This window comes from Acomys russatus, chromosome 25 (genome assembly GCF_903995435.1).
Source record: "Acomys russatus chromosome 25, mAcoRus1.1, whole genome shotgun sequence".
NCBI lineage: Eukaryota > Metazoa > Chordata > Mammalia > Rodentia > Muridae > Acomys > Acomys russatus.
In genome coordinates this window covers 42,539,439-42,563,742 of record NC_067161.1, presented here as the reverse complement: position 1 = coordinate 42,563,742, position 24,304 = coordinate 42,539,439, and the positions used below count along the sequence as shown (strand labels likewise).

General features: G+C 42.8%; 2 protein-coding genes and 2 pseudogenes across 3 annotated transcripts in view; all 4 read left to right on the top strand.

Annotated features, from left to right (window-relative positions):
• The window catches only part of Ulk2 (unc-51 like autophagy activating kinase 2), an 84,540-nt gene extending 69,255 nt beyond the window's left edge, over positions 1–15,285 (top strand). For both annotated transcript variants that reach the window (XM_051168200.1, XM_051168199.1), the window contains 7 exons: positions 2,458–2,607; positions 4,986–5,194; positions 8,193–8,371; positions 8,786–8,904; positions 9,329–9,486; positions 10,943–11,078; positions 13,143–15,285. In XM_051168200.1, the coding sequence (XP_051024157.1) occupies positions 2,458–2,607; positions 4,986–5,194; positions 8,193–8,371; positions 8,786–8,904; positions 9,329–9,486; positions 10,943–11,078; positions 13,143–13,201 (1,010 nt within the window). In that variant the 3' untranslated portion in view covers positions 13,202–15,285. The remainder of the gene's footprint in view (positions 1–2,457; positions 2,608–4,985; positions 5,195–8,192; positions 8,372–8,785; positions 8,905–9,328; positions 9,487–10,942; positions 11,079–13,142) is intronic.
• Positions 6,161–6,252, top strand: LOC127208849 (uncharacterized; annotated as a pseudogene).
• A 1,390-nt stretch (positions 15,286–16,675) lies between the features above and the next one.
• On the top strand, positions 16,676–16,775 carry LOC127208892 (uncharacterized; annotated as a pseudogene).
• Positions 16,776–20,165: 3,390 nt separating this feature from the next.
• The window catches only part of Prpsap2 (phosphoribosyl pyrophosphate synthetase associated protein 2), a 41,824-nt gene continuing 37,685 nt past the window's right edge, over positions 20,166–24,304 (top strand). Inside the window, exon 1 of the mRNA XM_051167209.1 lies at positions 20,166–20,223. The gene's annotated coding sequence lies outside the window, so the exon portion shown is untranslated. The remainder of the gene's footprint in view (positions 20,224–24,304) is intronic.

The following is a 24,304-nucleotide window of genomic DNA, read 5'->3' as shown; positions in this document are numbered from 1 at the left end:
AAGGATGTGCTGAGTCAGCATCCAAGTTCCATAACCCTTCTTCCTTATTAGAACCCTTGTAGTAATAATCAAACCTTCCCTTTCTAGGCCAGTCTCTGTAATAAACACATTATTTTCTTGCAAATTAGACATAGTTCCACTTTATGGAACAGGGTTAGAAGGCTGTGCTTCTGTGTCAGATGATGGCTATTCCAGTGTCATCTAGAGTTACCGGACACTCTGTGCTCTGTAAGTCAAGACAGAATGCTTCTCCTTAGTAAGTTGTATGTTCCATATCTCTAGTTACTTTCTTAGAATATTTAACCTTAACGGGGTAGTGGTGGTGCACACCTGTAATCCCAGCACTCAGGGAGCAGAGGCAGGTGGATCTCTGTGAATTTGCGGCCAATTTGGTCTACAGAGTGTGTTCCAGGACAACCAAGGCTACACAGAGAAACCCTGTCTCAAAAACAACAATGAAGTATGAAGTAGTTAGCCTTGGAGCTTATATGGATAAGGAAAGACAGCATAAAGCAATGCTTGACATTGAACACTGTTAATTAATTTCTTAGGCATCTTCAGTCAGAGGTGTCATTTGCACCAAAGTTATTGGGAGACTAATATTGTTCTGCTCCCCCCCCCCCATCAGATAGTGTCTCTGGCTGGCCTAGAACTTAGTATGCCAACCAGGTTGTAGTGTTAGGAATTGAACTCACAGCCTTGTCATCCTAGGTAAAGTATATATACCATTGACTATCCTAGTTTTTCAAAATTAGTGATTTGTAGAGGCTGGAGAGATGGCTGGAGAGTGCTTGCTGAGCTTACAGGTAACCCAGGTTCATGTTCCCGGACCTACACGGGGGCTCAAAACTGTTGACAACTCTAGGTACAGGGGACCCAGTGCCCTTCTGGCCTTTAAGGGCACCAGGCACATGTGCTGCACAAATATATAAATGTGAGCAAAACACTCCTGCACTTAAATGACTTCAAAAAAGTCAATTTGTGGTCATGTGAAGGCAAGCAAAGCTAGAAGTCTATTTAGCTTCCCCTTCAGTTATGCAGTGTCTTTTCTCATGTTTATGGTTTGTATTATAAATATTTCGCTTTATTCTTTGGTCCCATAAAGGAAAACATTTTTAGATGTCTGAGTATGAAAATGCTCTGAAGTAAACTTGCTGACGCTTTGCTTGGTCAACACCTGCTGTTCCCTTGCTTCCTCACAGACATGAGGATCTAGTTTGAAGACATAGATAAACTTTGTTTAGACTTTATGTTCTTCTAATCTTTGTTGTTTACCTTTGTATTTTTATTTCTAGTTCTCAGTGTCTAATTTTTCTAGTTATCAACAATTATAAATTGTATAACTATCTAAAACTTTGGATACTAGGCTTTGGTATGAAAATTCACAGAGGCATATTATAGATTTTTTTTTTCTGAGACAGTGTCTCACTATGTAGCCTTGTCTAGCTTGGAATTTGCTCTGTAGACCAGGCTGGCCTCAAACTGTCTGTCTGGCCTCTGTCTGTCTCCGTCTCTCAAGTACTAGGATTAAATGGCGCACGCCTTTAATCCCAGCACTGAGGCAGAGGCAGGCAGATCTCTGAGTTTGAGGCCAGCCTGGTCTACAGAGTGAGTTCCAGGACAGGCAGGGCTATACAGAGAAACCTTGTCTTGAGAAAGAAACCAACCAAATAAATAAGTGTGACTCACCACACCCAACTTTAAAACTTTTTTTTTTTTTTTGGCTTTTGCTTTTTTGAGTCCTGTGTCACCATGCCCAGCTTACATTTAAATGTTTTATATGTTTGTATGTATATGTGTAGGCATGTACCTGTCACTTGTACATGTGGAAGTCAGAGGAAGACTTGTCAGGGGCAGTTCCTCTTTACCCTGAGGAGTCAAACTTAGGGCATCAGCTTTGGTGGCAAGTACTTTCACATACTGACCCATCTCTCTGACTCTCCAAAATAAAATATTCTTACTGGAAAATTATGTTGAATGGTCTAATTTTAGAGTAAGTATTAGAATTTTTAGAAATTAATATTAAATGGGCCTGGAGAGGTGGCTCAACCAGTTAAGAGTGCTTACTGCTCTTGCAGAGGACCCGAGTCTGCCTCCCAGCAGCCACAGTAATCAGGAAGCTCACAGCTGCCTACAACTCCAACTCCAAGAGGATCTGACGCTTCGAGCCTTGGTGAACACCTATAACCACATGATTATCTATTATATACATACACATAGTTAAAAATAATAAAAATTAATGTTTAAAAATTAATAAAAGTCACTCAGGAGGCAGAGGTAGGTGGATCGCTGTGAGTTCGAGGCCACCTTGGTCTATACAGTGAGTCTAGGACAGCCAAGGCTACACAGAGAAACCCTGTCTTGAAAAAAAATTAATAAAAGTATGTTTCTTTATCGTCCACTTCCATATAGGAATACTATGATTGTAATCTAATTCTAGCCAACTTTTTGTTGTAGCCCCTGCAGGAGCCTGTGGTGTTGTGCTGACATTGCCAGCAGGAACAGCAGCAAGCGCCAGGGCTGTCCTCTTCACTGTGGGGTCTCCTCCACACAGTGCCACAGCCCCTGCTTGTGCTCATATGGTCCTTCGAACAAGAACCACCTCAGGTAAGAGACACTGATGCTAGTGCATTATGTTACTAGTCCTGATAGCGGTGTGCTGCTGAATTTACACAAGTCACTCACTTCTCTATCTTAGGAAAGCGATTCTTAGCTGTGTACTTTTAAAAGAGTTATATGTCAGAAGTAAGTGAGGTGACATGTTGGGGAGGACTTTGTAAAGTAAAAGTATTATATACTATATGTAAACTTATACAGCTCTGTATGCAATATAACATACAGTAAAATGTGACTTCTACATGAAGAGATAGATACAGGTCTAGTTTGAGCACTAGTTTTGAATTCATAGACTGAAGTCTTATTTTAGTAGATCTAATAAATTATTTGACAATACATTTTATTTATTTATCGTGGTGCTGGAAATTGAACCCAAGGCTCTCCCACATGCTGGGTAAGTGCTAAACTACTGAGCTGCATTCCTAGTTTCTCCCAGCCCCTCTTTTGAGACAGGATCTCATGTGGACACCTTGCACTCCTCATCCCCCGGCACTACCTTCCACGCACTGGGAATGCAAGTGTGTGCCATGGCACCCTCAGTGTGCTTCCCTTTAAAAATCATTTATGTGTGTGGTTGTTTTGCCTGAATGTATGTATGTGCAGCTTATGCCTGACTGGTGTCCAGGAAGGGAGAAGACGGTATTGAATCCTTTGGGCCTGGAATTGCAAACAGTTAAGAGCTGCCATGTGGGCGCTGGGAATCGAACCTAGGTCCCCTGGAAGAGCAGTGTTGCTCTTTAACCACTGAGAAGCCTCTCCAGCCTCTCCCCCACAGTGGGTCTGAATGTAGTCTTAACTACCCTGGCTTCTTTTAATGTGCCCCACCCAACACACACACACACACCTTTAACTTTTTGGTGTTTTGGGGAATTGGGTTTTGGGGGGGGTGTTGTTTTTGTTTTGTTTTGTTTAAAGATCAGGCCTTTAAAAAAAAAAAATCAGGTCTTTTCAGGTTTCCCAGGCTGGCCTTGAATTTACAGTGTAGTCCAGGCTGGCCTCAAAATTGAGATCTTCCTACTCAGCTACCCAGGTAACTAGTATTACTAGCATATGCCACCAGATATCTCTTAAATTTTATTTTACTTTTGTGCATCAGGAACCAGCGTCTATACTGAATCCTATCTATTTTTTAAATCATCAGTACTGTCTTAGTTGTTTACTAATAACCAAAAATTAAGGAAGTATTTGATTGAGACTGGAAAGCTGGCTCCGTCCTCCTATTCTTCTACTGCCTATTCTTCCAAAGGACCCAAGTTTAATTCCCAGCATCCACAGGGTCACTCACATCTGTCTGTAACCTCAGTCCCAGCCGACCCAGTTCCTCTGGCCTCTACGGGCACCTGCACTCACGTGCACACAGAGTGGATATGAACTGATCATGTGTCTTAATTATAAGTGCTGTGTTCAGTGTCCTCTAGATTCTTGTCGTATAAATAAGCTGCTAATCTGAGTCATTATAAATCTTAAATAATAAACTACCATTTTAATACTTCCTCCTCTTCCCTTTTTTGGAGGAGGAGCGGGGGGGGGGGGGGGGGGGGGGCACCAGATCTGACTGGGTAGACCAGACTGGTTTTGAGCGCACATAGATCCACCTCCTTCTGCCTCCCAGTTACTGGAATTAAAGATATTTGCCATCAGGGCCCAGCTGTGTCAGCATTTAAAAAAAAAAAAAAAATGAGGCCCAGACTAATGTAGTTTAGTATGCGTACCTAATGCTTCTTGAGAAAGTTAAGTGACTATTCTCGAGAAGAAGTGTAATATAAAAGTAAGTGTAGTGGTACACACCTTAAATCCCAGCACTTGGGAAGCAGAGGAAGGCAGGGCTCTTGAGTTCTAAGATCTATAGAATTCCAGAACAGCAGGGTCTACATAGAAAGATCCTTTCTCAGAAAAACAACAAAAATTGTTTATAAAGTTTGCACTTTGAAAATTCCATTACTGCTTTGACACACTTATCACATAGAAATCACTTAAGAAAAATGATAGTAGTAGTTTTTAATATAAAAAATCAGCAATTTAAATTATTCCAGAAATGCATTGTATATATAAAATTAGCGAGCTACTGTGTGTCAGTTGCATATTTATACTTATCAAGTATATGGATCATTAAGGAGAAAGAAATATTGTGTAAATTGTGTGCTATGTACATTTTTCTAAATGGAATGTGGGAAAACTGGAAATGATGATTGTTTTATTTATATATATATATATGTATGTATGTCTATAAAAAGAACGTGTTTGTATAATCATATAGAATGAGGAGTCTCTGTCACTTCAATAGGGTATGTAGGGTAAATGAGAGACGGCAGTGTGAGAGCCCTTCTGACCGGCTGTGGATATGTGCTACGTGCATTGTTTCTTTGCAGTGGGGTCCAGCAGCTCAGGAGGCTCCCTGTGCTCTGCAAGTGGCCGAGTGTGTGTTGGCTCCCCACCTGGGCCAGGGCTGAGCTCTTCCCCTCCAGGAGCCGAGGCAGCTCCCAGCCTAAGATATGTGCCTTATGGTGCTTCACCACCCAGCCTAGAGGGGCTCATCCCCTTTGAAGCTCCTGAGCTACCAGAGGAGACACTGATGGAGGTGAGGAGATCACAGGGACATGGGAATATATTGTTGATCTCTTGTGAGTTTTCTAGCCATGATGAAAGAAAAGACTACATCAAGTATTTCTGAAATTTCAAATTCCTATTTTTGTTTGTTCATCTGAGACAAGGTCTTACTATATAACCCTGGATGCTGGCCCTAAATTCACCAGTGCTGGGATTACAGTTGTGCACCACCTATACCCAACTCTATTTATAGGATTAAAATTTTTTTTCTAGAAAGGTAACTTTTGTTATCCTCAGTATTCTCATTACTATGTAAGAATAGTCTATCTAAACATAGATTTAAAAACAATGCAGTATATGGACAGTTTGGTTTCTGGGAAAGGAGAGTCAGTTTTCTTTAAGGATGTAGTGTCTGTAGCTCCAAAGGATGATCTGCACCCAGAGACATATAGATAGCAAAAATTGGGCATATGGTAAGTTTTTTGGTTTTTGTTTTGTTTTGGTTTGGTTTTTGGTTTTTCAAGACCGGGTTTCTCTGTGTAGCCTTGGCTGTCCTGGACTTGCTTTGTAGAACAGGCTGGCCTCAAACTCACAGTCATCTGCCTGCCTCTGCCTCCCGAGTGCTGGGATTAAAGGCGTGTGCCGCCAGGCCCAGCTTGTATTTTGAATTTTTATACTGCATTGTAAGCCAAATTTCTTCTAATTTAATATTGTAAACTTTCAGTTGGCTCAAATGTTCTGACATTTGCCATGTAACAAGTGACTGAACTGCACCATACCCAGTTTCCTCATCTGTCGTTACATGTCATCCACAGGGACTCTGTGACAGTTAGGCTAGGGAATGCCTGTGGGGACCTCCACAGAGTTGTACTGACAGGAGTGTCTGCAATTAAATAACTAAACTAAAGTTTAAAATTATGAAACTATCTCTCTCTTCTTTTTTCTATGTCATTGCCTACATGTCTCTACGCCTCAACTTCACTCAGACAACTGAGAAATAAACAGGAATATTAGAGCAAACTGTGGCTCCTAACCATTGCCCGGCCTCTGTGCCTGTAGGCTGCTGGCACTGAAGTGGGTCACACAGTGGGGGAGGGAAAACAAAAGTGGACATGAAGATTGGGAGGTTAGGAGATGGGAGTGGATCTGGGAGGAGTTAGGGGGAGGACTAGGTGGTTATTACAATAAAAATACATTGTATGAAATTCCCAAAGAATTAATTAAAATATTAAATTATAAAATAGAAAATAATTATGCCAACATGGTGACACATACCTATAATTTTAGCACTTGGACACCAAGGCAGGAGGATTTTGAATTTGAGGTCAACCTGTGCTACACACTAAGACCCTATGCCAATAATAAGAGTTCCAATAAGCCAGGTTAGTCATTCACACAGAAATGTCCCTGCTTAAGCAGACTAGATGCTTAACACTCATAAATCAGTACTTTTCCTCCATGGATCCACTTCTACAGGAAAAAAACACACTGTATGACATCTGCCCCGTGCTGAGCACACATCTAGAGCCAGAGGTTGTGCTATGATTTTGGAGTTAAACTTCTCAAGTCCTCACTCCCAACTGAAGGATAACACTCTCTCGATGTTGGTGAATATAGTCTGGATATGCTGTCACAGAGCTGAGAGACAGTTAGAAATATAAATGCTTTATTCTCCTTGTGTCAGAGAAACTTGGAAGGCTAGGGAGATAAACCGCAACCAGCCACAACATATCAGGGCTCTAGCATTTATATATTCTCTGAAATATTTCCATAATTCCAAATGTCACACACTCACAGATACTATCTGCATCTATCAAAACCACAGCCCTGCTAGAGCACGAGGCAAATTACAGTCTCCTATATCCCCGCACCTGGGATTAAAATGAAAAATATTCTTATAACATTCCTGTGTATTTTTCAAAGAAATCAAAAAAATTCTCACCACAGAAATGTTAGTATAATTTGATATTTTAAAGTTAATTTATAACTAGAAAGAAAATTTTAGAGCACTTGTTTTGAAAGGACATCCTGTAGGGTGTCTCTCCATGTTCTTACCAATAACTGTATGTTACAGAAAATCAGAGCTTTATTGTGAATCACTCTTTATATGTGTGTGTAGGTATTTACACATATAATGTGTCTATATGTATGTATGTGTATAATATATATATATATATATATATACATATATATATGTTACTTTGTGAATCACCCTTAACTAGCACCCAACCCAGCTTTGAAACTCTATCAGTAAGCTCACTGAACTATAGAGAAGTGTAGCACTTGGCGGCAACAGCTGTAATTCCCTGTTTCAGAGAGTGAAGCACAAGGGTAGGACACAGGCTGTAGCCTGGACACATAGCAAGACCCTCTCTCAAATTTACAAAAAGAAAAAGAAAAGCTTAAGGCAGGACGTTGGCAGCACTCACCTTTAATCCCAGCACTCGGGAGGCAGAGGCAGGCGGATCGCTGTGAGTTCGAGGCCAGCCTGGTCTACAAAGTGAGTCTAGGACAGCCAAGGCTACACAGAGAAACAACAACAAAAAATTATTTAATGTATATGAATGCTTGCCAGTGTTATGTACTACATGTCTGCCTGTTGTCCATGGGGTCAGCAGAGGGCATCAGATCCCATGGGGGTTCTGGGAACTGAACCCCTGTTCTCTGCAAGAGCAGCCAGTGTTCTTAACCACTGAGCCATCTTTCCAGCCCTACCCTTATAATCCTGATGACTATTTTGTCGATTTATTTTACACCGGTTGATTCAATTATTCAGGTTTTGGTTTTATTTTTCTGGTAAAGGCACAAAGATCTCTGTTCATAGCCTACTTATGTGGGTGCTAGAATAGAAGCAGACATACCCACATATAATATTTGGTTTGATTTGCATTTATTTTCTAACAGCTCTCTGAAGTTTAAAAGCATTGGTTTTCTTTGATAAATCCAACATTCATAATACAGGGAAACTTTGTATATATAATACAATTAAGTCCTTAATCTAAAAGGTTATAAATCACTTTCCTTTGCAGCGAGAACACACAGACACCTTGCGCCATCTGAACGTGATGTTAATGTTTACTGAGTGTGTGTTGGACCTGACAGCAGTGAGGGGTGGGAACCCTGAGCTGTGCACGTCTGCTGTGTCCTTGTACCAGATTCAAGAGAGTGTAGTTGTGGACCAGATCAGCCAGCTGAGCAAGGACTGGGGGTAGGTGCTCCTGCCGCTCTCTCCAGGCTCTTTCACGCCCCACTGTGTGGGGTGTCAGCCAAGAGCTGTTGTGCCACCTTAACATCATCCTCCTCTGCATTCACCACTGAAGGTGTTTGGTGGCTAAGAGGCCATACAGATTTTTGTTTCAGTCTTCCGTTAATAGTTGAAGTTCACATCTTTCTCCATACTAATTCTTCTCCTTTCAGGAGTTAGATGTATATTGAAAAGTCAAGAAGGAGGCAGGTGTATTCCACACCCAGCACTTGGGATGCTAAGGCAGGAGACTTAATAAATTGGGACCTGCCAGGATTCATAAGAAAATCTTGTGTGTTTGGGTGGTAGCCTGATATTAGCATGCTGAGTCTTGTGGTCCGTCCCCGGGTAACTCTCTGCTCCTGCCTTCCTTTGCAGGCGGGTGGAGCAGCTGGTGTTATACATGAAAGCAGCACAGCTGCTGGCAGCTTCCCTGCATCTAGCCAAAGCTCAGATCAAGTCTGGGAAGCTGAGCCCATCGACAGCTGTGAAACAAGGTACCAGAGCAAATGTGGTAGTGTGTGGCTCCAAGGCCTCCGTGTCATATACCTTCTGTCCCACCAAGTCAGTCTCTGCTGATCTTTGTTTGTTTTTTGAGACAGGGTTTCTCTGTATAGCCCTGATTGTCCTTGCTCTGTAGACCGGGCTGGCCTTGAACTCAGAGATCTGCCTGCCTCTGCCTCCTGAGTGCTGGGATTACAGGTGTGTGCCTCAGTCTCGTTTCTGATTGTTTACTTAACAAAGAGAGAAGTCAGAAGTGCGCGGGATCTGTCTTTTCGTGACAGACCATAGAGCCTGACTGTTAGTTTTTTCCTTCAGTGACTATCAGGTGTCACTTTCCAACAGCAGGAAAGGTACACATGTCACTGTGTTATTTCTGGAAGAAAATTAAAAATAATTCCAATTTCAACTTTGTTTCAGTTGTTAAAACTCTGAATGAACGATATAAATTCTGCATTACCATGTGCAAGAAACTTACAGAAAAGCTGAATCGCTTCTTCTCCGATAAACAGAGATTTATTGATGAAATCAATAGTGTGACTGCAGAGAAACTCATCTATAACTGTGCTGTGGAAATGGTAAACCTTTTCAAGTATTGTAAAACACCACAGTATTTCTCTCTGAGTGTCTTTGGAGTTGAACACCTACGTGAAATGGTCTGTCCTTTAAGAGTTTACATCCTACCCTTTCTCAAGTCCCAAGGGTTGTGATTGCCTAAGGCAGTAATAGGAGCACTTAATATAGCTTATTTAATAAACTTACTATAGTTTATAATCCCAGTTGTTATATTTGACAAATTTTGTTTCCTTTTAAACTTCATTTACAAGGGTATGTTTTCATCCTTTTATAGTTTTTACCTAAAAGTTAAATTAACATTTTTCTGCCATTTAAGAATTTTGGCTCTGTAAAACTTTTTTAAAAATAGTGCTTTGGGTTTTTTTGGGGTTTTTTTTTTGTTTTTGTTTTTTTGTTTTTTGTTTTTTGTTTTTGTTTTTTTGTTTGTTTGTTTGTTTGTTTTGGTTTGGTTTTGTTTTTTTTTTTTTGTTTTTTTTTTTTTCGAGACAGGGTTTCTCTGTGTAGCCTTGGCCATCCTGGCCTCACTTTGTAGACCAGGCTGGCCTTGAACTCACAGCGATCCGCCTGCCTCTGCCTCCCGAGTGCTGGGATTAAAGGCAAAATAGTGCTTTGTTAATCCACAAAAGTTTAAGTGATTGAACTCAACTTACTGACTTCTTTGAAGTATAGGCACAGAGGAAAAGCTACTTTTCCATTTGTTTAACTTTAGTATTAGATTTTTAAAAATCTATTCACTAGGGGAAAATGGCTCTGAGGAATATATAACTGGGTTATTAAGTATTTAAATGGAGAAAATTTGTTATTTTATATAAATTTGTATTTTTATATAAATTTGTTATATATATATATATAAAACAAATATAAACTTCTTCAATATAATAGATCTCTCCCATTTAAATAAATTGCAGTTGTGCTTTTGCTATACCCTTGGCTATACCTGATAGCTACTAAAATAGGAGTTTTTTGGGGTTTGTTTTTTGGGTTTGTTTTTGTTTGGTTGTTTGGTTGGTTTGGTTTTGGCGGGTGGAAGGGCAGTTTTCAAGACAGGGTTTCTTTGTAGCCCTGGCTTTCCTGAAACTCACTATGTAGACCAGGCTGTCCTCAATTTGCAGAGATCTGCCTGCCTCTACCTCCTGAGTGATGGGATTAAAGATGTGTGCTGCCACCACCCTGCTTAAAACAGATAGTTTTATGAAGTAGCTTTGGAATGTAAGCCGACAAAAATGTATTCTATTACTCTAAACTATTGATAGGGATGGCAGGTATGTCATCCTATAGTACAGTAAGACAATAAGAATTTTACACTTAAATCCATTCTGGATTTAACTGTAATATTATAGATTCTTTCTTCCTTTCATAAAATATATTGATTTTAATGTGCTTTTTAAAGCTGCATTGTCCATAGGACCTGTATATCCTTGAAGTTGCAAATCTTGTTGTTTTGTTGACTGGCTCCAGGTTCAGTCTGCAGCCCTGGACGAGATGTTTCAGCAGACGGAAGACATTGTTTATCGCTACCAGAAAGCAGCCCTTCTTTTGGAAGGCCTAAGTAAGATCCTGCAGGACCCTACCGATGCTGAAAATGTGCATAAATGTAAGTCACGGGTACCGTAGTGCTTCCGTGCCTTCAGTCCTACTTTCCACAACTGGGTTCAAAACTATTAAATAGAAAACTAAGAAATAAAAAGCCATACTTTTTTTTCTTTGTTTAGTTTTTAAAGAATTGGGTATCATCTGGCCAGTGGTGGTTTACATCTTTAATCCCAGCACTTGAGAGGCAGAGGCAGGCAGATCTTTCTGAGTTCCAGGACAGCCTCGGCTACACACAGAAATCCTGTTTCAAAAACAAAAAACCAAAAAGAATTGGGTATCATTATGACATTTAAATTTTTTATTGGTATTTTATGTGCTTGGGTGTTTTGCCTACATCAGTGTCTAAGTGTACCACAGGCATGCCTGGTGCTTTGGAGGCTGGAAGAAGGTGTCAGATCCCCTGGATCTGGAGGTACAGAGAGCTGTGAGCAGCCGTGTGGGTGCTGGGACTTGGATCCAGGTCCTCTAGAAGAGCAGTCAGTGCTCTCAACTGCTGAGCCTCTCTCCAGATCTCTTTATGTGATTTTTCTTTTTCTTTTCATTTTTTGAAGATGTATTTCTCTATTATGTATACAGTGTTCTACCTGCATGTATACCTGCACGTCAGAAAAGGGCACCAGATCTCAGTATAGATGGTGAGCCACCATGTAGTTGCTGGGAATTGAACTCAGGACATTTGGAAGAACAGCCAATGCTCTTTACCTCTGAGCCATCTCTCCAGCCCCAGGATTTTTCAAACACAGTTTGTTTCCCCTTGCCCCTCTTTTTCCCCATCCACATTTTCCATTCTTAGTAGCACGAGAGCATCTTGAGTTATCCTCTGTTCCCTGGGACATAACTCATCCTCCTGTCCAGGATATACCTGCTGTGTGTGAACCTCCTGCCTATTAGTCACTGAGATGAGTCTTGGCTTTTAAAAACTTGGACCAGCTGGGCGGTGGTGGCACACGCCTTTAATCCCAGCACTCAGGGAGGCAGAGGCAGGTGGGTCTCTGTGAGTTTGAGGGCACCCTGGGTTACAAAGCGAGTTTCAGGAGCGCCGAGGCTACACAGGGAAACCCTGTGTTGGGGAAATTGATCTTTCTGTGACCTCACTGTGTGTAAGATGTGGATAACAGTGCCAGCCTTATGCTGTAAGGGTTAGAGTGGCTGTCTATAAATGTAAACTGCTTTTATTCTTTGGATTTTTTTTTCATTGCATTGTTTTGTTGTCAGGTTCCTGTTTAAGAATGTAGGAGGGGAGCCGGGCGTGGTGGGCACGCCTTTAGTCCCAGCACTCTAGGAGGCAGAGGCAGGCTGATGATGTGAGTTCAAGGCCAGCCTGGTCTACAAAGTGAGTCCAGGACAGCCAGGGCTAAACAGAGAAACCCTGTCTCAAAAAAACAAAAAAAAACAACCAAACAAACAAAAAACAGAATGTAGGAGGGGGCCGGAGAGATGGCTCAGAGGTTAAGAGCACAGTCTGCTCTTCCAAAGGTCTTGAGTTCAATTCCTGGTGACCACATGGTGGCTCACAACCATCCATTATGAGATCTGGTGCCCTTTTCTGGCCTGCAGGAGTTACATGCAGGTAGAACACTGTAGACACAATAAATAAATAAATAAATACATACATACATCTTAAAAAAAAAAAAAAAAGAAACATAGGAGGACATTGTTTTACTACTGAATAGAACTCTTTTAAACTTTCTGGCTTAGTGACCAAAGACTATAATAAAGATCCTATGTACTACAGATTTTATATCGCTAACAAAGCATAAATGGATGGGATGCCATGATGGTGAACATGTATCTCTAGTGTCTGGTGTTGAGGAGGACCTGCTCTTGTGGTCACACCACAGCTTAACAGCCACAGTAGGGCAGCACCCTAGGGACCACTACAGCACTAAACTACAGGGTATATCTGAGTTCTTGGGAAAATGTTTATCCATGCTGTTAACTCTGGGCAAAGACAGAGCAGGGACCGAGGTGGTGAGGGTTGTGGTTCCCCCTTAGTTCCTCTGCCCTTGGGTTAGGAAACACAGGTAGTTTTTATTATTAATATAATTTACATTTTTATTTCTAGATAAATGTAGTATTGAGAGAAGACTGTCAGCACTCTGCTGTAGCAGTGCAGCTGTGTGAGCAGCAGCCTTGTCTGCGGACAGCATGGGACATGAGGTGATACATTTGGGATTACACCTTGGTTCTGTCACCCTTCCCAGGAAATTGTGGTGACTACCAAAGAACAAGCAGCAACTTAAGAAGGAAAAAACAATACAAAACTACTACATGTTTGTAGAAAACCTGCCTTATTGGAGAAGTCACTCCCCCTTTCCTTTTTCTTTAGAGAAACAAAAGCAAGAGTATTCCACATGGCTCGAGTTTGAACCTGGCAAATAAATGTACCTTAGAACTAACGTCATAAGTACAGTTGTTCTTGTGGATAAGTAAACAGGAAACAAAGTGAGTGGCTTCACTCAGCTCTCCGAGCAATATGGGAAAGTCTGTGTTGCTAAGCGAGCATGCAGCTCATCCAGACAATTTAAGGCTTGGGGTAAGGTTGTCTGAATCTGAGCATGCGTCTTTAAACAGCTCAGGAGGAGGAATTTTAAGAAGAAGCAAAGGGTGACTCTTGGAGGAATTGTAAAATCTTCAACTTGATCTAATGTGGATATAACATTAATCTTCCAAAATCTTTTATATTGCACTAATTTATTAAAATAACTGTGTGTTGGATTTTGCAATTTAAAACTAACTGAGGCACAATGGACTTGTTTAAAATATTTTACTTGATTACATACGTACGCCCTTTTCAAAATTCATGTGTAATCTCTCTTGAACTTTTAAATGGTCGGAACTTGCATTCGTGTGAACCTTTGCATTTTTCTTACCTGCTGTCTTCACCAACGATCTTCTCAGTGGTATTCTGAGTTGCTGGTTGTTTGCATTTTTGTTGTGCATGCAGAATGTGCATTGATACTTGTGACCTTGGGTTTATTAAAGGCTAAGTTTTTTTGGGCAGTATTAGAAAGCTATCATGAATCAAGGATACTCTTAATAATTAAGGCCAAATCAAAGTGGTGGATAAAGACTTGTTAGTGATGTGGAGTTTCTACATGAAATTAGTAAGAAATGAGGTTTGTTTTCCCTTAGAAAAATGGGCAGCTCTCTCGAGACTAATGTGTGCTTCTCAGTGTTAATCCTGACAGTTCACATCAACATCTCTCCAAGAATGGTTCCTACGTTGTATATTATTTGACTTCTTTTACTTACCTGCTTGAATACTTGAATAAACCATTTGCCGGTTTTGATGCTCTTACTTCAGTCCTCTGACATAATGACCTGCACTCTGAGAGCTGCGCAGAAGCTCTTTGTCATCACACTTAATCCAGTGCGCTGATTAACATTAACAGAGAAAACATGGTTTTCATTTACTTGGTGGACAAAGTAATGTAACTTTTACATTATTTATCTGTATGAAATTCCAGTAGTTAATTTGAACATTTATTTATAAGATGTTTGTATTTTTAGGTCTTTACTACAGTGTTTCTACCTCTCATTTGTAACTGCATGCATTCTTCAAACTAGCTAAAATTTACTGAATCATTGTGTAATAGCCTTTTTTAAATTGCCTGTACAAATGTATATTAAGGTTAAATAAAACTGACTGTTTTTAGGTTATAGTTGGGTTGATATTCAGTGGCTTGTCAAGCCAGATGCTTCCTTAGTGAGTGGGACGGAAACTTGGTCGTCAGTATCATTTGTCCTGCTGCAGGATTCAAGACTCTTGGTGGCTGTCATGCAGGCTCCTACAAACAGACTATACTCCTTCCTTATATTAGTGATAAAATGTCTTATGTAATTTTTACACTGAATTCCTTCATGTTCTCCTAATTATCCTGTTTATCTCAGTTCATTTTCCAAGTAGATTTAGCCTCTTCTACCACTTTTTAAAAATACAATATGAACAGGATCAGAGAGGCTAAGGTTGGTGTGAAGTCAGGAACTAGGCAAGTGTTAAAACTGCACTGTAACCCTGAAGCTCTTCTTGTATGACAAAGGTTTTGTAGGTGGTGTGTATAAAGCAGAGATGTCGCAGCAGTGGGGAATACACTGTAAACTCATGGGTAATGGTTCTGGTTGTACTACCATTATCAAGGCTAATTGTTTAAAGAGATTTTTGCCTTGATTATAGCAATAATAAATAAATGCTTTACGTTTCTGTATTTTTATTTCATATCATGTATTTCATAAATGAGATAGACAAGTTTACACACACTGTATTCATTTCATAACCTGCAAAATTACCAGCCATGCAAATGGAAGTAGAAGAATTATCAGTGAACTTGCTAGTTGGTTTTTGGGTTTTGCTGTGTGGATGTTCTTTAACTGCCACCTGTTGAAGAAGAGCCTAGCATAATTATTTCCCTCATGTGTCCTTTCCTCTACTAAGAAGAATTGTGGGCCTCATAGCAGCCAGGTGTGGGAGCTTGTGAAGAAGCTCTTGTTAGTTGACACTTCTGTCTCCGAGGGTAAAAGGAGGAAGTTGAGTTGAATGCAGAAGAGAAGAAGTCATGGAGTAGGTCCCTCAGACTCATGGATCTGACGTGCCTGGGTCACATACTGCCCCTTCCCACACATCCCTTTGCCGCTTCCTCCTCTACCCAGCTGGCCCTGTGAAGTAGCATCTCCTGCTTGGGAATATTGCTTAAAACTGCTGACACCAACTTTCATTATTTTGTTTGAGAGCATTCAATGGACTTACTTTCCTTAGTACAATGCTCACTGGTCCACACAAGAGGAGCTGTTCTACAGTCCAGCATAGGAACCAAGAGTGCTATGATTAGGGATGGCCTGCCTCAATCTCTTAAGAACAAGGAAAAGAAACCTGAATTGGGGCAAATTAGGCATGAGCTTGTGGACTCAAATATTTGAAAACCCTGGTGGCAGAGCATACGCTTCCCTTCGTCCTTTATCTTTGTGAGCAGTGCTAACTGGCATTTCTATAGGACAGTACTTGGCAGTGAGCAGTGCAAGCCACCCAGCCCTAGATGGCATTTGGCTGCTTGCTTGTGGGTTCCAAATCATTGAGTCAGCAGCTGTGCAGACTGTTCAGTCCTTCCAGGTCCCTTTCATGCTCTACAAAGCCCTGGTGAGAATATTATCTTTGAGTGAGGAATCAAAAAGTCAAGACAGGGTTTTGTCAGGTAAATCAGGAAACAATCTGATTTTTTTTTTTCTCAAGACAGGGTTTCTCTGTGTAGCCTTGGCCATCCTGGACTCACTTAATAGACCAGGCTGGCCTCAAACTCACAGAGATTTGCCTCCCAAGTGCAGGAATTAAAGGTGTGCGCCACCATGCCCGGTGTGAGTGATGTGTGTTATGATTTGGATGTGAGTGTCCTCCAAAGGCTCCTATGTTGAAGGCCAATAATTGACTGTTGAGGGCAGGTGGGAAGTTATGCGGTGGACCATTGGGTACAACCCTTCCCTCTTTCCAGCCACCATGAAGTAAGCCGCTTTGTTCCACCCTGTACTCCAGCCAAGACATACTGCTTCAGCTAGGGGGTTCCTACAGGTGTCGTACAGGGAAGTGAACCCCGAAAAGGGATAAGATTGAAAACCTGGCACATATACTAAAATTGGAACGATACAGAGATTAGCATGGCCCCTGCGCAAGGATGACACGCAAATTCGTGAAGCGTTCCATATTTTTTTGTGGTACATATACACTATGGAATACTACTCAGCTATTAAAAACAAGGAATTCCCGAAATTTGTGGATAAATGGATTGAGCTAGAAATGATCATAATGAGTGAGTTAACCCAGAAGCAGAAAGAATCAAATGGTATATACTCACTTATATCTGCATACTAGCCCAAGGGGCATGTCCCACGAAAGCCTTCACTTACCAGGAAACTGGGACAGAGGGGAGGACATCCTATTGGGACTCTAAATGAGAGAAGCATGGGAGAATGATCCAGAGGGTCCTAGAAACCTACAAGTAGAACATTACCATAGGCAGATTTGGGCCCAGGGATCCCGCTCAAACTAAGGCACCAGCCAAGGACAATACAGGTGGTAAACTTTAAGCCCCTACCCAGATCTAGCCAACGGTCAGAACATTCTCCACAGTTGAGTGGAGAGTGGGATATGACTTTCTCACGTACTCTGGTGCCTCACATTTGACCATGTCCCCTGGAGGGGGAGACCTGGTGGCACTCAGAGGAAGGACAGCAGGTTGCCAAGAAGAGACTTGATACCCTATGAGCATATACAGGGGAAGGTAATCCCCCTCAGGAACAATCATAGGGGAGGGGAATAATGGGAAAATGGGGGGGAGGGAAGAATGGGAGGATACAAGGGATGGGATAAACATTGAGATGTAACAAGAATAAATTAATAAAATAAAAAAAAAAGAAAAGAAATCTGGTACAGACTGACTTGTCAACTTGGATCAGACTTCGGGCTGTTCGTTGTCAGCATGTTTAAAACAGTACAATTTGGGAAAAGGTTTCCAGGCAATAATCAGTCCAATTACAGTGCAAAATAAAGCTTAATCATTCTGGGCAATTTGGATGAAATGAGCAGGTCATTAACAACCTCCTCCACATCCAGCTTTCTGGATAGAATGCAGGCATTTGATGTATATCTCCTCCACTAAGGAGATGGCCTGTGCATGATTAACATTTCTGCATCTCTTAGTGCTTTTCTGTGGCCCCAACACTTGATCATAAGCCCTGCGACCATGGACTGAAATCTCTGGAACCAGGGCCAGAATGCATCCTTTTTCCTTTAGGTTCTGGTCACAGCGACAGACAGCTGACTACCACACTGTGTACTAACAATCTGGGACTCACTTGTTAGTGCAGCTGAACTCCGCCTATCCTGGCCAGTTAGTGTGTGTTTATTGTCTTCCACAGCACTGGCTTTTTAGAAAGCCGGACCTGAAAGGAAGCCTCTTCTCCTTCAGCCTCTGCATTTGGCCCAGCTGCCCTTTGGTGCCATGAAGAGCCCAACTGCTTCTCCATATGGGAATCACAATTCAGTCCTGCATTACTAGTCTCTTGGAAGAGCCCCCACTTTATTTGGCAAAGTGCTTTTGGCAACAGGATCAGAATTTATGACTGTTTTAAAAAGTTTCATTTTATTTGGGGTTGCTCATGCTAGGCCAGCAGCCTAATACTCAGTTATGTCCCCAAGGTATAAGCACTATAAATTTAAGTTCACTTATTTTGAGACATAATTATTTCTCATTAAATATGAACCTTTTCCAAAAAACTACAAGAACAAAAATCAGAAATTTTAGCTGGGCGTGGTCGCCCACGCCTTTAATCCCAGCACTGGGGAAGCAGAAGCAGACGGATCCCTGTGAGTTTGAGCCCTGCCTGGTCTACAAAGTGAGTCCAGGAAAGCCGAGGCTACACAGCAAAACCCTGTCTCGGAAAAAAAAAAAAAATCAGAAATATTTTATTAAGTGCCCACAAAATGTAATGTCTACTGGGCATTCTTGAAGGTTTCAGGACAGCAGAAACACTTGCTTAGACTTTCTCACTGTGCAAGAAATCCCACAGTGTATAATTGTTTGTTTGCTTTTCCCCCAGTTTTTTTCATGTGGGTGCCGGGAATTGAACCCAGGTATTCTGGAAGAGCAGCAGTCAGTGCTCTTAACCACTGGCCCATCTTTCCAGCCACCCTAACCCCACCCCCGCAGGGGATCTTAAGCTAAGTGAGTCACTTCTGGGCAAACTCAGGTGAGAAACCACCTGCCTAGCAGGGGGTTAGCTATTCTGCAGATGTAGGCACTTTATGCATGGGATAGGAACAGAGCAAAAGTCCAAAAGCCTTCCTGTGTTTGCGGACCTCGGTAGAACAGGATGTGCAGGAGTCAAATGTATTATACTCCTCCAACATCCTCTCCCCACCCTTAGAAACAGAGCTTGAGGACCAAAGCCCCCAGAGTATGATTCCCAGTGCTAACAGGGCACCCTCCACAAACCTCAAAGCCCTGATACTCACACTTGGCTCTAGCTACATGAGCCAGGAACTTAGGACCAGCATCCTATCTCAACAAGATTATAATGTTTGCTAAATTTAAGATTCACTGCTGAAGCCAGGGGTTATGGAGCACGCCTTTAATCCCAGCACCCCGGAGGCAGAGGCAGGCGGGTCAGATCACTGTGAGTTCAAAGCCAGCCTGGTCTGCAAAGTGAGTCCATGACAACCAGGGCTACACAGAGAGACCATGTCTCGAAAAAACAAAACAAAACAAAACAAAAAAACAAAAAACACTGCCGAGCTCAGTCTATCCTGCAGCTAGGGATATAGCTCAGTGTTGTGTTTTAGAAGGTAGCTGGACACCTACATCAGGTGCTTTAAAACTGCCTGTAACTGTAGAAGTGTCTGAGGATGTCAAAGGCATCAGATCCCCTTGGAGCTAAAGTTACAGGCAACTGTGAGCTGCCTTACTTTGGTGTTGAGCACCAAATCCAAGTCCTCTAGAAAAGTAGTATACACTCTTAACCACGGAGCTAATTGTTCTCTAATAAAAGAAGGGACAACAGAGCGGATAATGATGATAACTGAGCATTCGGCTGTATGCCAAGAACCATGTTGAGAGGTTGAGGATTTCTCACTGAGTCCTCACAACCCCCACGAGATGCGGGTGCCACTGTCATCTCTTTCTCAGAAGAGGAAATCAAGCCAAAAAGGTGACTTGCTCAAGTTTGCAGAACAGTAAAGACTTGAACCCAACCAAAATCTATAAATATCAACTACACTTCTGAACAGGCGCATTCCAATTCTCCCCACCTTACCCCACTGGGCGGGCCACTCCCACCTAGAGTCCCAATCTGAGTGCCTGCTTTTGGCCCCGCCTCTTGAATCTGACCACGCCCACGACACATTCTCCCGCCCACTCCGGCGGGTCACGCCCACGGGCAGCATCAAATGCAGCGCCTTCTACTCACACTTCAGGCCACGCCCTTCAGACGACCACGCCCACTCCATCCAGTTGCCCTCGGGCCCCGCCCCCGGCCTCGTAGTCTCGGACGCCGTTCTCGCGCTTGGTGTCGCCATTTTGCGGTAAGACGTCGAGCGGAGCATTGCGCTCTCTTCCTTCGGCGGCGGAGGCTGCGGCGGGCCGGTCTGGGGTCGGGACCAGGTAGGCGGGCGGGAGCCGCGGCGGGCGGACGGCGAGCCCGCGCGGTGCGGGCCAGGAGCCATGGCCCTTGTTGCTCCAAGGCGAGCCCGGAGCCCCGTGTTCGGCTCGACCGGCCTTAGTGGCCGGGAAAAGGATGATTGTGTTCCCCTCAGACGTAGGAGGAGCGGCATAAGATACACAGCCGGAAAATGCTTTTCCTCAATCTGTTACATTGTTGATAAGGATTTGCTTTTCTTATTTTGATATTGGCACAATCTGGCTGTTTAGCTTTTGTTGAGGGATTCGAAAATAGTGAGCCTGGCGTTGAGGCCTGAGGAAGGTGTGAGTTCTGGTGTCTAACGGGTTCTTTCCCTTTTTTTCTTTGCGATGCTTGGGCCAAACGCAAGGTGCTGCAAGCTATGCGAGCGATCTGCCATTTAGCCAACCCCTGCCCTGGTGCTCAAGAATTTAAATGCACAAATAAGATAATTAGTGCATGTTATTGATTCCCACTATAGGAAAACCTTTCTTGTTCTGATCCTTTTACTGCTCTGGTTTGTACCATTGTCACCCAATTTTTGTGTAGATTTGACCATTATATTCATTAGCAGCTCTGATGTTTTCACATAGAGCCAGTGTTTCTGCTCTTGAGTAATCTTCCAGTTTGTGGGGCTTGGTGGTACAACCCTTAATCCCAGAGGCAGGTGGGAGGATCTCTAGTTCGAAGCTGGCTAGCCTGGTCTGCATAGAGAGTCCCAGACCAGACAGGACTATAAAATCTTTTTCTTTTCTTTTTTGCAGTTAACCATCATTGACCATATAGCTGTATATTTAGGGTAAATTCCAAAAATTGACCATCCCAAAACATAGTTCATGTTTTTTCTTTGGCATTTAATATGTATCTTATTTTAATAAGGTGTGTTTGCAATAGACATTTCAAAATCTGAATATTTTTCTGCGGAGTTCATCTGGTTGCCAAGTCCTGTTCTGTGGTTGTATGCAAGGGACTGTAATTCACATGAGACAGCTGCCAAGCTCTGTCCTTCAGGTGCCACAGTCATAAGAGGCTGGAAGTTAGAGAAGCTTCTACCTAGTATGATTTCGTTTAAAAAAAAAAAAAAAGTCTGGAAAATAATAACAAGCCTAACTTCCTATTATAACTACTTCCCAGCCAAGCATGGTGGCGCACACCTGTAATCCCAGCACTCGGGAGGCAGAGGCAGGCGGATTGCTGTGAGTTCAAGGCCAGCCTGGTCTACAAAAGCAAGTCCAGGACAATCTAGGCTACACAGAGAAACCCTGTCTCAAAAAACAAAAACAAACAAAACAAACAAACAAATAAACCTACTTCCCCAGGTGTGGGGCCTGGAGAACCAGCCTAGTGGTTAAGAGTGCTGGTTGTTGAGGACTGGCTTTGAGTCCCAGCACCCACCCACGTGGCAGCCCACAGCCGCCTCTCATGCCAGACCCACAGGATCTGACACTCTCTTCTGGCCTCCAGGGGTACTAGGCACACAACATTACCCAGCTCTAAAATAGTTTTAAATCTGTCTCCTGCTTCCCCCAAGTTGTCATGCACACACACACAAAAACAGAACTCTCAGAAAAATACAGCATTAGCTGTAAAGCATTCTGATAATAGGTGCAAAAAAAATGCCAAGGACCACAGACAACAGAAGAGTCATGTAGTTTTAGCTCTGCCCTACAGTTTCTCTTTCTTTTGTGTGTGTGTGTGTGTGTGTGTGTGTGTGTGTGTGTGTGTGTGTGTGGTTTTTGTTTTGTTTTGGTTTTTTTGTTTGTTTGGTTTGGTTTTGGTTTTTCAAGACAAGGTTTCTCTACGTAGCCTTGGCTGTCCTGGACTCACTTTGTAGACTAGGCTGGCCTCAGTGATCCACCTGCCTCTGCCTCCCTGAGTGCTGGGATTAAAGGTTTGTACCACCACCGCCTGGTGTCAATATTTATTTTTATTTTGTACTTTATTATTTATTTTGTTTGTTTGTTTTTCAAGGCAGAGTTTCTCTATGTAAACCTGGCTGTCCTGGAACTTGCTCTGTAGACCAGGCTGGCCTCATCTCAGAAATCTCGCTGCCTCTGCCTCCCAATTGCTGGGATTAAAAGTACTACCACTGCCTGGCTATACTTTTTATTTTTGGTGTTGGTAGTTAAACCCATTCCTACAGCACAAAGCAGTCACTTTTCACTAAGGTACACTTCTAGTCCATGTCACCAATGCCAGCTTCTTTTCTAATCCTGGAGTTGAAACCCAGGCCCTGTGCATGACAGGCAAGTGCTCTGCCACTGAGGCACGGTTTCCTGGGGTGAGGTGCATCCCTAATAAAAGTAAGTCTTGTATACTTTTTGTCGACAAATGACTTTGAGTTCTGTTTGCTAATTATTGTATCTCAAGTGAGGCTTTGTTTAGCATACACAATGGTTGAGCCTCTGCTGCCTGGACCTCCGGTTCTGTTGAAGAAGCTGTTCCCAAGCCTCTATCGTTGTTGTCTGGGAGGTGTACATATCTTAAGATGTGGCTCAGGCCTGCTGTAGTAAAGCCCACACCTGCCTTCCTCTAGCCATCTTTAGAAGGGTTGGTTACACAGTGGACACTTTAGAGGGGAAACAGCACACACTGTGTGAGGCTTCCTCATTTCTAGTATGAATGTTGAGATAAAAATGGTGGTTTGAAATAGTAGATTCAAAAAGAAATAGTAAGTTCATCTAAAACAAGTGGTCTTCCGTTTGGAGCAGTCTCTTTACTCATGAGACCTGACAGGGCACCTCATTCATAGAGACAAATGTGATTTGCTCTCTGAAAGGTCTTGAGAGTCTCTGGAAAAGATATTTTCACCCATGCACCAATATTTTTCACATATTCTAGAGTAAGTTTAGGTTAAACAGAAAACAATTAGAGCTCATGGGGTGGGGGTAGTGGGAACATTCTCTGTACTCCCCATTTCACACTTAAACTTTGTGCTAATGAACACCTGCCCGCCAGTGATGCTGAGCCTCATCAAAAGCTATCACAGTGGAGGCTAGTCTTGGTTGAACTACCTTTAACCCCAGCATTTGGGAGGCAGGTAAGTCTGAAGCCAGCCTTGCCTTTATAGTAGTAAGTTCAGGCTATCAGGGCTGCATAGGGAGACCTGTCTCAAAAACCAAAACCAAAGCACAGTTGGAGTTGGAATTTCTAATGGGAGGAGGAAAATGGAACTTAGAAGCACCTCTTAGAGGTGAGCAGCTTGTGAGCTGGGCAGTCACAGTGATCTTTCTGGCACCCTCTTCAGGTGCGTTCCCTGCCTGCCTCTGCTGCTCAGGGATGGGCACACACTAGGATTTGACGTGGGACCACAGGCCTGCCTCATGCCGGGAAAGCATGCTAGCGTTAAGCCACACCCCGGTCCTTATGCCAAAGTTTGACTTTAGAAGTTGTTCTAGAGTCAGCTTTGGAGACCAGGCAGGCTGCTGTGTGTGCATTCTAACCACAAAGGGAAGGCTTCAGGAGATGTCCTGGAGGAGCGCACGGCTGGGAGGCTGGGCTGCTGTGTGAATGAGGAGTAGGATTCCCTTTAAATCTTCAAGGAAGGAGCTATAGCTGCAGAGAGATTAAGACCAGTTCTAAGGCAGAATGTGGGGTGATGGCCCTCAAAGGCAGGGGCTCCAGGCCCAGGGCTGGACTCCTGTGACCCAGCCGGCAGAGGCTGAAGTGCCTCTGAAAGCCTCCTGTCCCTTACCACTTACTGTATGCTGTCCCGGTTCCCCTCAGGGTCTCTTGCACTGTTGTTTAGGAGCTTTCTGTTTGACGTTTAGAGGTTGTAAGAAGGTGGCATTTTACTGAACTTAGTAGATAACCAAGCCTACTGTGCGCTGCCTGTGGTTGCTGGGTCCTCTGCAAGAACAGTAAGGCGCTCTTATTCTGAGCCGTCACTCCAGCCCTGCCCGTGTGTTCTGCTCCTTTCCCACCTCCCTGCTTGTCAAAGCTGAGCTGCATTCTCTGAAGCCAGGGCTCTAATACTGTTACAGAAGGGGCACATTTTTCAGGCTGTGCTCAAGCCTACCTAGGATCAAGTTTGTAAGCAAGTGCATTGGTTGCGTTCTGTGAAAG